General features: G+C 38.6%; 1 protein-coding gene across 2 annotated transcripts in view; it reads left to right on the top strand.

The window, feature by feature from the left end:
* MTA3 (metastasis associated 1 family member 3) overlaps window positions 1-12,524 on the top strand; it is a 148,326-nt gene that overhangs the window by 118,948 nt on the left and 16,854 nt on the right. The window contains exon 18 of one of the 2 annotated variants that reach the window (XM_075146937.1): window positions 5,763-5,917. The exons of the other annotated variant lie outside the window; for it this stretch is intronic. Coding sequence (XP_075003038.1) covers window positions 5,763-5,917 — 155 coding nt within the window. The remainder of the gene's footprint in view (window positions 1-5,762; window positions 5,918-12,524) is intronic. 2 annotated transcript variants of the gene reach the window in all.

Raw genomic sequence — 12,524 nt, 5'->3', positions numbered from 1 at the left:
TATGTTACAATGCCTCTCTGCAATTAAAGCATAACTGAATGTATAATGAAAAATTTCTTACTCTCCAATGAGTCAATAAAGCCAGAAAATAAACTATTCCTTGCATTAGAAACAGTACAAGATTATCTATTCAATACAGACATAGCAAAACAATACTGCTGAGATCCATTTTTGAATGACTACTGCAATAAATAATTCCTCTGAAATAAAGTCCCCTTTTTCTGACTGATTATGGTTAATATTGTAACAATTAAAAAGTTAAAGCATGATCTTTAGTCAATTAGAATGTGAGAGGTATAGCAGCAAATCTGTATACTGCCTCAGATGCTTTGATGTAAGAAAGCTTTTGTCTTACCAAGGTGAAGTATTTGAACTCCTTTTAAGTTGCATTTATAGGTGGTGGAATAATGTAAGTAAGGCATTAAATCTGATCTCATCTCTGAAGATTCAGATTTATGTTAAAATCAAAGCCAATGAGGAATAGAGTGTACTTCGCTAAGGAAGAAGTGCAGTTCTTCTGAGAACATTACAAGAATTCTTCTTCCGTATTTAAATACAGTGATGTCACCCTATTTTTTGTTTCAGATCCTTGTTCGTAAAAATAAAAAAACTAGAAATTTTTTTAAGGGTCTGGAGACGGGGGGAGGGGATCTTCTGTATTTTAACTACAACACAAATTTCTCTTATTCTGTGGATAGGCACCTAGGTTAGTTTTTCATTACTGATTTACTGATTTCTATAAATAAATATTTACTTAAAAATGCTGCTTTTAATGACATGGTTTATTCAGCTTTTGTGTAACTTCCATGAAATACAGAGGCTATAAACATTGTAAAGAAAAGTAACTGACTTGGATTTTCAGCATTACATCTATTCTAGGATGTAAAAGATTTGATAGCAAATCAGGTTCAAAAGTAATACTTGTGTTGACTATTTGGTTAATTTCTTGTATACGATCTGTTGTTTGAAAATCTTTTTTTTTTAATAGCCTTCGGGTTTCTTAAATGAAATTCTATACCCAAAATGAATGTGTGCCTGCATGCTAGTATCAATGTTTGCAACTCCATGCTGTGTGGAGACTGTGTTTTGTAATTTTTGCATTCATCTCAAATCTGCATGAATAAGTAAACTAAACCAGCCCCAAACTGGATGCTAATTAAAGGTATAATGCTAATGCCTTTGCAAATAAGAACACTTCAGGTGTGGCAAAACAGAATCAATACCTGATTTAAACTTAACATAATTCTACACTTGTTTTACACTATATCCTGTATAATTAGGTCAAATATATTGAACCAATTAATATGGATTATTACCAATCATATGAGCATGCCTGATTTCTTCTAGTGTTTTTTTTTTTTCTCCATGTAGTGAGCTTCTTTTGTTCTGTTTGATTTGATTTGATTTTTTGTTTAAAGATGCGACAAGAATTTTAAAAATGCTAATTTACGGCAATGGGAATTTTTTCCTTTTTGAAAGGATGAGGAAAAATGTAAGAGATCATAAATTCAAGTCCGCTTAGGAATTTATGATGATCCAGTTAAATATTCTTTTAGTCACAGCATAAATGTTCACCATTAGTTTTTACACTTACAATGCCTGTTAGTGTTATATATTCATTTCAAAGCTGGATGTCTTTTCAGAATCTTCAGTGGCTCTCACTGGATAAATGCTCTGCCATTTATATCCCAGTACAAGTTGAGAAACTTACAGACAGGAACCTCGACTGTGATTTGGGATCTGAGTCCCATTTCTGAATTTGTACAGGATTCCTCTCTGACTTTCCAACATGCATCTTAATACCCTTGTGCTTGAAATTTCTCTGGGAGCCAGTAAGGAGAGGAGATTTACCCTCCATAACAGAGATGCTGTCTTAAGTTACCACTTTAATAAAAAGTTTTTGGAGTATCTTTGTAGGTGGTTTTGGAATAGTATTGAAACTTTGTTGGACCAGTAGCTGCCCCTACAGCACATATCATGTGTATAGTGATGCTACACAGCTAATTCCTCTGTTTCTCAGACATAGCAAAACCTTATGCCTAGTGCACCTTGTATTGAAAGACCTGGATTTACAGTTAAGCAACTGATTGAATTAGTAACTAATTGAATGAGTGCTGCTGCTTCCAGAATTAGCAGAGAGAAACACATTCTTACGTAACTTCTCCATGGAAGGGACTATTGCATTCATTGACCATTGGAGGTGTCTCAGTTGCTCAGTGGGAAATGAACGTTTGTGTATGCAAATGGGAAATTCATGCCCCTGCCAGGTGAGTTTTGATCAGCAGCACTTGCAAGCAGCTCTTAAAAGTCGAGCTGTGCACCAGCCTGTGAGTGAAGTACTTGAGAATGGTGCCCCCAGAGAAATGTTTTAGCAGGGGACAGGTGAAGCTGTGAAGACATTATAACATACGGTCTTCCCATAAACTCCTCTTTGTTGAAGACCTTGAAAAGATTGCCTTTGGTCTCAGAAGTCTTTGAGGATGTGTTCAGTCTGCAGCACGGAGACCTCCTGTTCGGCAGGTGAAACTCCTCCCAGATAACTCTGTGCTGACTTATTTGTCTTCTTTATTGGATGTAACGTTGCCTGAACCAGAGCTCCCGTCGCCTTGCGAGGTCTTTCTTTCAAGTGCACTCCAAGATAGGTTTCCTCATGATGTCTTTTAGGCACGGAACAATTTTGTCCTAGAGGTACAAGAGATCTCAATGAACGTACCCAGATTGAGATGAGGAAAAACTGGGGGAGAAAACTTGGGAGAAAGGAGTCACTCAGCACGGAGAAAGATTTGTCCAACATGCAGTTAGCAAACTCTGGGTAAAGCTCCTGCTGCTCAGGTGCTGCTCTGTGATCCACCACTGGTATGCGGACTTTTAATACCAGTGGCTTTGTTGCAAAATGACAGCACAGCTTATTAGTGATGTAGACAGACAAAATCAAGATGCCAGCTGCTAATTGCGCACGGCAGTGTTATGATGAAATTATTGGAGCTTTCTGCATGCAGGGTTTTTTGATTGAGTAGGGCTTCTGTGGTGGTACAGGTAGTATTCCTGAAGCTTTCATAACCTTCCTAGCATAACTGCGCTAGAGGGGGAAAATAAAAAAAAAAATTTACAACCAATTTAACAAGTACTTTGTATGAAAGTTCGTTTTGCTCTTGGTATTGATATTAGTATGACAGTGGCACTGAATGCTCATTTTTATACACAGTGGTAAATACATCTTTTGAGAGGAACTAATGAACTGATTTTCTACTGCTAAATTGTTTGAGAACTTTAATTGTTTTCGTTAACTAGAAATTAAAGATAATGTGGTCCCTAGCACACAGACTGGAGAACAATGGATCTTATTTTCTCTTGTCCTTAAGTGAAATATAATTAATTTCTTCAAATAGCTTGAAAGGACTGGGGGAGAAGCGAAATAAAAGAGAAAATTCTAATCAATATGATGCAACAGAAATGAGATTACATTGTAACCCTTGCACTATTTTCTGTAATGTTATATCTTGCCTGGAATAAGAGTTAGGGTCTAATAAAAGTAGCGAAAGCAGAGGTTCAGAACTAGTAACGACATCTGTCTCTGCCAGGGTAAAAAGTATTATGAAAAAACACGTACTTTTTCCATGAGGCTTAACTATTCTTCAGCGTTTATGCCATAGGAAATGCACTTTTTGTACCTTGTACGTTTCCTGAACATTTTTTGCCTGTGCGTGTTGTTTCGAGTAAAGGAAACATTCAGTGGTGTATTAGAAAGGAGCCTGTGAAAAGATATAAACCATTATATCTGATAACTTAAACCCATTTCTGACTGGGGAAGCACAGCACAAAATTGCCCTTTGAGCCCTTGCATATTCCTGTGTAATGTGTGGCAATGCCCATTGCCGAACAAAAATAATTGTACTGTGAAATTTGATGTATGGCAGCATTTTCCATGTATGAATTCTTACTCGCTTTTTGAGCACTTTCCACTCAAGAGATCATCAGTTACATAGTTTCATGAATTTCTAATTTCATCGAAACTATGTATCTTATCCTGAATTTATTCTAAATAACAGTTGAATTACTTCTAGTAGCATGTCCTTTACTTCTTCCTCCCCACCAAAGCCAACACAAAAAAAAATGTGAAAACCAAACTGCAGTCTAGACACAGAACAAAAAAATGGAAAAATTAGGCAAATATTTTGAGGGACTACAAAAATAGATTTACAGCCCTAACTCTATGCAACAGCAACTAAATTCACCATAAGCCTTATTTCTTTCTAAGACAAAGGACAATAGTTTAGCTTTAAGAAAGAGTTATCTGTGACTTACTCAAATTTGATGTCTTGTTGCTCTTTTTGTTCTTTTTTGGTTTTGTTACATCAGATCTAAAGAATCATAGAGGAGATTATTCAGTTATTTGACCTAAAATAATGAACACTGGAATTCTTTGTCAAATGCATAAAATTTGTCCTACTGGAGGGAGCAAATGGTATGGATCCGGAGTGTGTTAAAAGTTGTGGCATAATGTGAATATAATACATTGAATATGAGTGTAAGAATTGTGCAGAAGAAATGAGGCCCTTGTTTATTATTTTTGGCTGTTGTATTTTTATGACATGATTTAAGAGATCGGTTTTGTGTTCCGTTCTGCTAGTCTCTGTGGATGTTACCAACCTCTTCCTTACTCAGTGTCTGTGGAATCGGTCCCCTAATTAGAGGTTACTTCCATGGATGTACAGAATTGTGCACGTTTTAGCAATATGCTAAAACAAAAATGCTATCAGTAATGAGGAATACTTGTGTTATTTCACCAAGAAATAGTACTTCTTCCTAAGAAAATACGATGCTGAATCCATGTGAGATAAAGTAAGCAAAACGTTCATCTTTGTATAATGTCTTCTAACATGTCTGTTTTAATCAAATAGTGTTATTATTTAGTCCTGCTGATAATCGATCATGTGGCAAACAAGGTTGTTATTTCCAAAATTAATATATTTGTCATGGGATATTCTTCCAAAATGTTACCTATAGACCATATAGAAAATACTATTCTTACTCTCTCCTTTTCATGTGTAAGACGACACCTTCTCTCATTAGATCTGAGCACTTGCTCTCCTGTTGCACAATTATTCCAGGTAAAGGTTCAGTGGAAAATCAATGTATCATTTTATGTTTAATGTTATCTGTATTAAAATGAAGGCAGACATGTTGCAGTCAGCTGTAATATATAATGACTGGTGAGTGAACCTAAGAACCATGGCACCAGCAAGGTGATATAAACCTTTGTTACCCTGCTTGCATTTAGGTTAGCAGCAGCAGGTTAGCAGCACTTGTCTTACACAGTGATGTTTATTTCAAAAGACAGACAGACAGAGTAAGGACCTATTAAGTGAGAAGTATAAATTTTTTAAAAATTAGATTAATGCCATACTTGGATGAAAAAACAAGTCTCATCTCATTGTTTGAGATACTAGGTTTTTGCTCAGAAAATGTGAATTCTCTCCTAAAGTCAACAGGTTTCTGTTGCAGAACTGCTTAGTTTGTGGCATTGATTCATGCCTCAACTTCTTTGTGTATAAAATGGCATTAGCAATAGTTAATGTAGTTTTTAAAGAGCTTTCAGAGCTGTATATAAAAATGTCAATGCGCACAGGTACTTGATGAAGAGGACTAGCTGGTTTTTGAGAAGGGTGCTGTGTGTAGGCTGCCCTTTACAGGAGAATTAGTTAACAGAATTATGCTTATTCTCAGGCAAATATCTCTCCCATTTTTTGTTATGATTTCAGCATGCTGCTCCCCATGTTCATATGACTAATGGTAAGGCCTTGCAAGCCAGCGCAAGTGCCATTAAGACAAGCACCATCCCAGTGATCAAGAGACAGAGGCAAAATTGGCTTGATGCTTCAGATGATGGTTTTTTTATAGCTACAGAAGAGACCAGGTAAGAGAAATGAAATCTAAGCAGTGAATAAGGCTTCACTGCATACATGTTATTGATCCACTATTTGAATAAGTTTTTGTCATTATTATTTGAGTTTGCGTTACAGAGAAGAGCAATGTTACGTCAAAACATACACCCAACTTTGCATCTCTTGCATACTAATATTACCAGTATTTCACTAATAAGACTTATTCAGTCAGGGCTACTTCGCTGTGGCAAAGATTAGAACTTTTTAATTGTTAGTAATTGTAGTTCATATACAATGAAGTTTAAGGCACCTCTGATCATTCAGCAAAATATAAATGCATCCACAATGTAGGTTATACTCAAAAATTTTCAGAACTTGAAAAATATATAGCACACAATTGAGAAATATACAGCAGACAGCATCTTTTCTAGGCTAGAAGTTTATTTCTTTTAAAAGCAACTAAGATGATCATCTTTTTCAGTTGTTCATTTACAGATTAATTGGAAAAATTTAATGAGCTTTGCTTTTCCCAATAGAGCTTGATATCACAGAAGAGTCACTAGTTTTCTGAAGGCTCCTCTGTTCTTTTCTTCCCCTGTTAAGATCTGGCCATTCCCTGGTTTAATTTGGACTAGGACAAGAAGTTAGTCTATTTTTGTAAGCTGTGGTTGCTAGTCCTGTTATTTAAAAACCTTTAAAATCTTGCTTAAGCAAGGGGATTATTACGGCAAGTAACATCAGACTGCTCATCACTTCTGTGATTATTTCACAAGCCTAGAAAAGCTCGTAGTTGAACAAAAATGCAAATAATAAAATGAGGGAAGAGAAAGAACATATGTAAATATAGAGCTAACCAAGGAAGATGTGCATATTTAGTCCCGTTTATGGTAGATTCAGCTACTACGTGACAATTTAGTGGTTATTTCAAGATCAATTAATTATGGCACTTCATTTTTCTTTTGTATGAGGAATGCAACAATTCAGAGAGAATGGTAGGAGGATGGTGAGCTCTTAGGCTTCTGATATCTAGCCCAGATTGATAGCATTCACTATTTTGAGAGTTGTTTGATGCAAAGAACGTAGTAGAATCAGACTAATCCCTAGTGGTTATACCCTCAAAGTGAGACTGGTAACCTAAGATGCCGGTTTAGAAGTTTTAGAATTTTCAACATTTTTTTTGAAAAAAAGAGAGAAGTGCCTGTCAAAGGATGAGTCCTACACTGACAGTGTTTGTCTCTCCCCACTGACCTCAGAGGTAGCCCAGACAACTGACCTAGGCTAGATGTTTAAAGTCTAGTTGATTGAACTATAGTGAGATGAATCCTGCCTTTGCAAAACACTCATCCATGATAATGATGTCCTGCCTGTTCCCATCCTAGGAAATCCCCCTCCCCACTCCCATGGCTCCGGAGACCATACCGGGCCAGGCAGCAAGGCAGAACTTGCACTGTCTCCCCCTCCGCACCCACGGTGGTGGTAAACAAGGGGCTTAGTCCTCAGGACTCTGCGTCTGCTGCTCTTCTCCAAATCATTAGAACTTCAATGAGTAACACTGAGAAATCTCCTGGTATGGGGAACATAGGGCAGTTAGACCTCATTGATACTCCCTCAAACAAGGAGGTGCCTGAGAACGTCGTGCTGCGTCACTCTGGCCAGTGCTGAAGACGCACGGCAGGGAATGCTGGAGGACGGGCGTGGGTTGAACTGCCCCGGTACAGCCATTCCCACTCTGACCAGAGCTAACACTGTAGGTTTCAGTGCCAGTATATATACATGCACCTTCCTTCTGTGCTAGCAACACACAAGGAGTAATAGTGCCTCACTCACATTAATCTTCAAAACTATAACTAATAGGAAACAGCAACTTTTTATCCTTTGAAACTCCATTTCACGTGAGGTCTGTTCCTTCTCTCTCACAGGGCTTTTCCTTTTTTTTCTTCCCCCCCGTCCCCTGCCCCGTCCCCATCCCATCCCCATTGATTCCTTCCCTACCTCAGGTGTGCTTTCTCCTTTCTAACTTTTTCCTTTGATCCTTTGATTCCCTTCACCTTTACTCCAAGATTATTTAGAAGAGATGGTGTAGTTCGTTCTGCTCTTGGCTCTCACTTGCCTCCGGCCTTTACAGCTCGAAGTGGAAAGCACTGCCTGGTTCTGCTGCTAGGAATGCACTGATGCCCAAGACGACAATTAAATGCTCTGCTCTTTGGGGGAAGAAGGGGGAAGAGTGAATGGACACTAGTCCCTGACAGCCAGCCTGTCCTCTGATAGGAGTTCACGTAGCTGAGCACAGCCGTGACACAGTTGAATGCAATATAATTGCAATGGGAAGAGATATCTAGGGAGGAGACATTTGTGAAAAAGCAGCAATTTATCCAGTCCTGCCATAGAATGAAAAAAAAAATCAGTTGCCAGTTTGCAGCCATTAGGTGTTTAAATATGTTCTGAACACTCAGCTCAGAAATAATCATCCCATTTGAGTCAAGGTAACAACTCGTTCTTTAGGGCACTTGTTTTGTGCTGCATCAGGATCTGGTCTGTTTTATCATGTGTGTTTGTTCATTAAAAATACATGTAAGACAGACGCATAGAATCACAGAATAGTTTGGGTTGGAAGGGACCTTTAAAGGTCATCTAGTCCAACACCTCTGCCATGGGCAGGGACATCTTCAACTAGATCAGGTTGCTCAGGGCCCCGTCCAACCTGTCCTCGAATGTTTCCAGGGATGGGGCATCTACCACCTCTCTGGGCAACCTGTTCCAGTGTTTCACCACCCTCACTGTAAAAAATTTCTTCCTTATATCTAGTCTAAATCTACCCTCTTTTAGTTTAAAACCATTCCCCCTTGTCCTATCGCAACAGGCCCTACTAAAAAGTTTGTCTCCATCTTTCTTGTAAGCCCCCTTTAGGTATTGAAAGGCTGCAATAAGGTCTCCCCGAAGCCTTCTCTTCTCCAGGCTGAACAACCCCAACTCTCTCAGCCTTTCTTCGTAGGAGAGGTGTTCCACCCCCCCGATCATTTTTGTGGCCCTCCTCTGGACCCGCTCCAACAGGTCCATGTCTGTCTTGTGCTGAGGGCTCCAGAGCTGGACGCAGCACTCCAGTGGGGTCTCACCAGAGCAGAGCAGAGGGGCAGAATCGCCTCCCTCGACCTGCTGGCCACGCTTCTTGTGATGCAGCCCAGGACACGGTTGGCCTTCTGGGCTGCCAGCGCACATTGCTGGCGCATGTCCAGCTTTTCATCCACCAGTACCCCCAAGTCCTTCTCGGCAGGGCTGCTCTCAATCCCTTCATCCTCCAGCCTGTATTGATACTGGGGGTTGCCACAACACATGCTATTTACAGCAAAAGGAAAAATATTTTTCAGTATAATTACAGCCTGCAAAAGGGAAAATATTTTTCAGTATAATGTTTTGTTTGCAACAGTCCATAACAATTTTCTCCGTCCTAAAACATTTTTGTTTGTGCAGTGAATTAAGGTTTAAGATGCATATTTCTATAAAACGTCAAGTAGGGAGTCTAGAGGGTAAATTTTCTCAGACATTTAGCTAAAAAAATTTATACTGCAATAGTTGGTTGAGAAAAAAAAAGTAATATTGCTGCTAAATTAAAGAAGATGCCAGTGTATTTCATGCTAACCAAGCCAAAGATGCAAAACATGAGCATTCTAAATTTTATTATCTATCAGTAAATAAGATGAATATATGTATTTATGCCTATAGCTCCATTTTGGAAGATATTTTAAAAGAAATTGTCATCCATTCCCCTCTGAATTTAAGCACCAATCATATTTCTTTAAAGTTAAATATTGTATATCTAATTGCTCACAGATTCCAGATATTTGTCATGATGAATGAGTAGGGAGCTAAATATTCAGAGCAGTGAAGATAATTGTAGAAATTATATATCATCTAAGCTTTCCAAGGTAAGCCTTGGAGTTACCCTAGAAGTTTAGAGCGGTGCCCTTCACTCTTCACTCAGGCCACAGTTCAACAGTGCCTGCAGGTACACTTAAAATTTAGTGTGAGCATATGTATCATTGAAACAAAAAGACTGGAGTTTACATCTGAAGTTCAACATATTTTAGGTGCTGATCTGCTCGTCAGAGTGGAACAGGAATGTACTTTATATCAGTTGTAACATGCATCCTCATGCTTTTCAGCTTTTTTTGTTTTGTTTTTTTTTTTGAAGCTGTAGCTATTTGAAAGCAGTTTCCTTCCATGTTGTGTATCAGTATCTGCACATCTGGGGGAAAATGCCAGCATAATTCCCATTTGTATTCCCCTCTCTCCAAGCCTAGAGATGTCTGCAAAGCTGGGCTGCACGTTAGCATGGTGCTGAGCTCCAATTAGAGCCCCTGGCCAGTGTGGGGAAGGGACAGAGTGAGTTTGCATCTGCATACCTATTAGTGCCATGAATGAATCACCCATGTGAATTTCTTGATTGATCTATATCTATCTGTAGAGATCTCCTTCCTGAATACCTATCAGCATGCTCAGTGTATTTTGCCAATAAATATAGAGGTACCCAGTTTTGCTATTTCATCTGTGGTGACAGGCTGCACTCTCCATTCAAAAACCTTCCTGATGCCTGTGTGAGTCCAGCTCAGTTGGGATTTCCACACCTCTGTTCAGTCACAGGCTCAAAGCAGGGATTAAGCTAGGCAGAAAACCAGGTGACAGTTCAAGAACACTTACCTTCACATTACATCATAATTTTATGTTGACCTTTGCTGGATTTAACGTTTTTGTATTTTCCTTTATTCTTACTCTTTTTGAATGAAAAAGGAATTCTCATTCCCTACTGTGAAATAACTTGCTCAAGATTTTATTCTAAAGTGCAAATCTGTTTACACAATTCATTGAAAAATCACTCTTTAAAGAGCCTTACATTTATCACTACTCACCAAGGGAGACTATTTCTTTTTAATACACTTAGATATTAGCTTCTAGGATTCTCCTAGCACTAGGTGCATGCTTTAGGATCAACCAAAAGTCTCATAACTGTAAAAGAATTTTATTCAGGACATTGTACTAAATCACCTTCTGTATAAGGAAGCTTTTTGGGTTTTATTCCCCTTTTGTTGACTAGCTGTAATGTGGATTCTTTTGTAGGCTCTGTTAGAGGTTAATGCAGAAGATGACTATGTTGTGTGAAATTAAATTCTTTGTACTGAACCACCATTCTGGGAGTTAAATAATGATTGAAAAGATGGGAAAATTCATATTATGGTCTCCAGAATTTTAATAAAAATGTAATATATCAGCTTAATATCTGTTGAATTATATAAGACATAATTATGATCTATGAATAAAATTAGTAATATAGCTGTGGGATGTCAAGGGAAATGTATCTGTTGATTAAAACTTTTTTTACCAATTCTAGGTATGCAGTGTGCATACAGTTTCTATGCACATGCTCTGTCCATTACAGAATGCACGTGCATGCTAATAATCATACTTGTATAGGGACAGCTAAAACACTGTGTGGCAAATGAAATTTTTTTTTCAGCTTTTGCATTGTAAGAAATGTGTGGAAATGTTTGGCTGAATGGGTTATAGCAGCAGATTCCATATGCTTTCCCTTCATGGGCCAAAAAGCATATTTGCATATAGAACTGCAGTTGAATGACTCGATGCTTGTTTCCTTTCAGTGCTGAAGCAGTTAGAAACCTTCTCACGGTAAGTGCAACTCCATTGGGAATGAGTTAACTGCAACTGCTAAAATTAGAACGTGATCTTTAGCTGTTACCAACAGACACTGCTTCCTTTGTGCTGATAAAATGATTTGAGAGGCACCCCTGTGGCAGCATTATATAGGCAATTTTCCTATTCTTCACTTCATGTTCTGTCTCCAAAAGGAAAAGCTTCCTTTGATTTTTGAGGTACTACGTAAGGATAGCACAATTGCTGTGATAATTACCTGATACCACTCATTTTTATTTATGCATGTCTCATAGCACACACAAAAAGCTTAAAAACCAAAGCTGCATGTTGAGAAAGAAGAGGATGTGAGGCTGACAACCAGCTTGAGCAGAATGTTGAGTCTTGCCTTGCCATTAGTGGTCTGGTTCTCTTGCAGAAGTGGGGGAGAGTAATGCTAGTGCTCACAGCCCTTCGTGCTCCTGCATATGCCGCTAGCACTCTTTGCATTGTAGCTTTATCAGTGTAAACCCTAACCTGTACCTTTAAAAGCAAACTGAAGACTCAGGTGAACGAAACCCTTCTAAGTATCACCACTATTAACCGGTCATTCACTGTTGTGCCCTTGACCCTTCTCCCTCCCACATGTGTTTTAATTGATGCTTAGACAAGGTCAGGCACAGGGTTTGAGCTACCACTTGTAGCACATTGCTGGGAGAAAAGGGAAGAGTGGAGGAGCGAGTCTCCAGTGCCCGGGGTCTGCTTTACAGCCCATAGGTGCAGGTCTAGATCAAAGTCAGAGTTCCAGTGCGAATTGCTCTGCTCCTTCTTCCTTTTCACATGTGCAAATCGTATCACAGAAATGTTCATAGGTGTGTTTGGTTTTCTGTTTGTTTCTTTTTTAGTTGTCCCCAACTGTGCAAAAAAATTTGTGCGCCAAAAAAAGTGTTTTTAATATACAGTCAGGGATCATCTCTGCTTTTCATAAAGATGAGGCAA

This window comes from Calonectris borealis, chromosome 3 (assembly GCF_964195595.1).
Source record: "Calonectris borealis chromosome 3, bCalBor7.hap1.2, whole genome shotgun sequence".
NCBI classification, from domain to species: Eukaryota; Metazoa; Chordata; class Aves; order Procellariiformes; family Procellariidae; genus Calonectris; species Calonectris borealis.
Note: the sequence above shows the minus strand (reverse complement) of the source record. Positions and strands in the feature narration are given on the sequence as shown.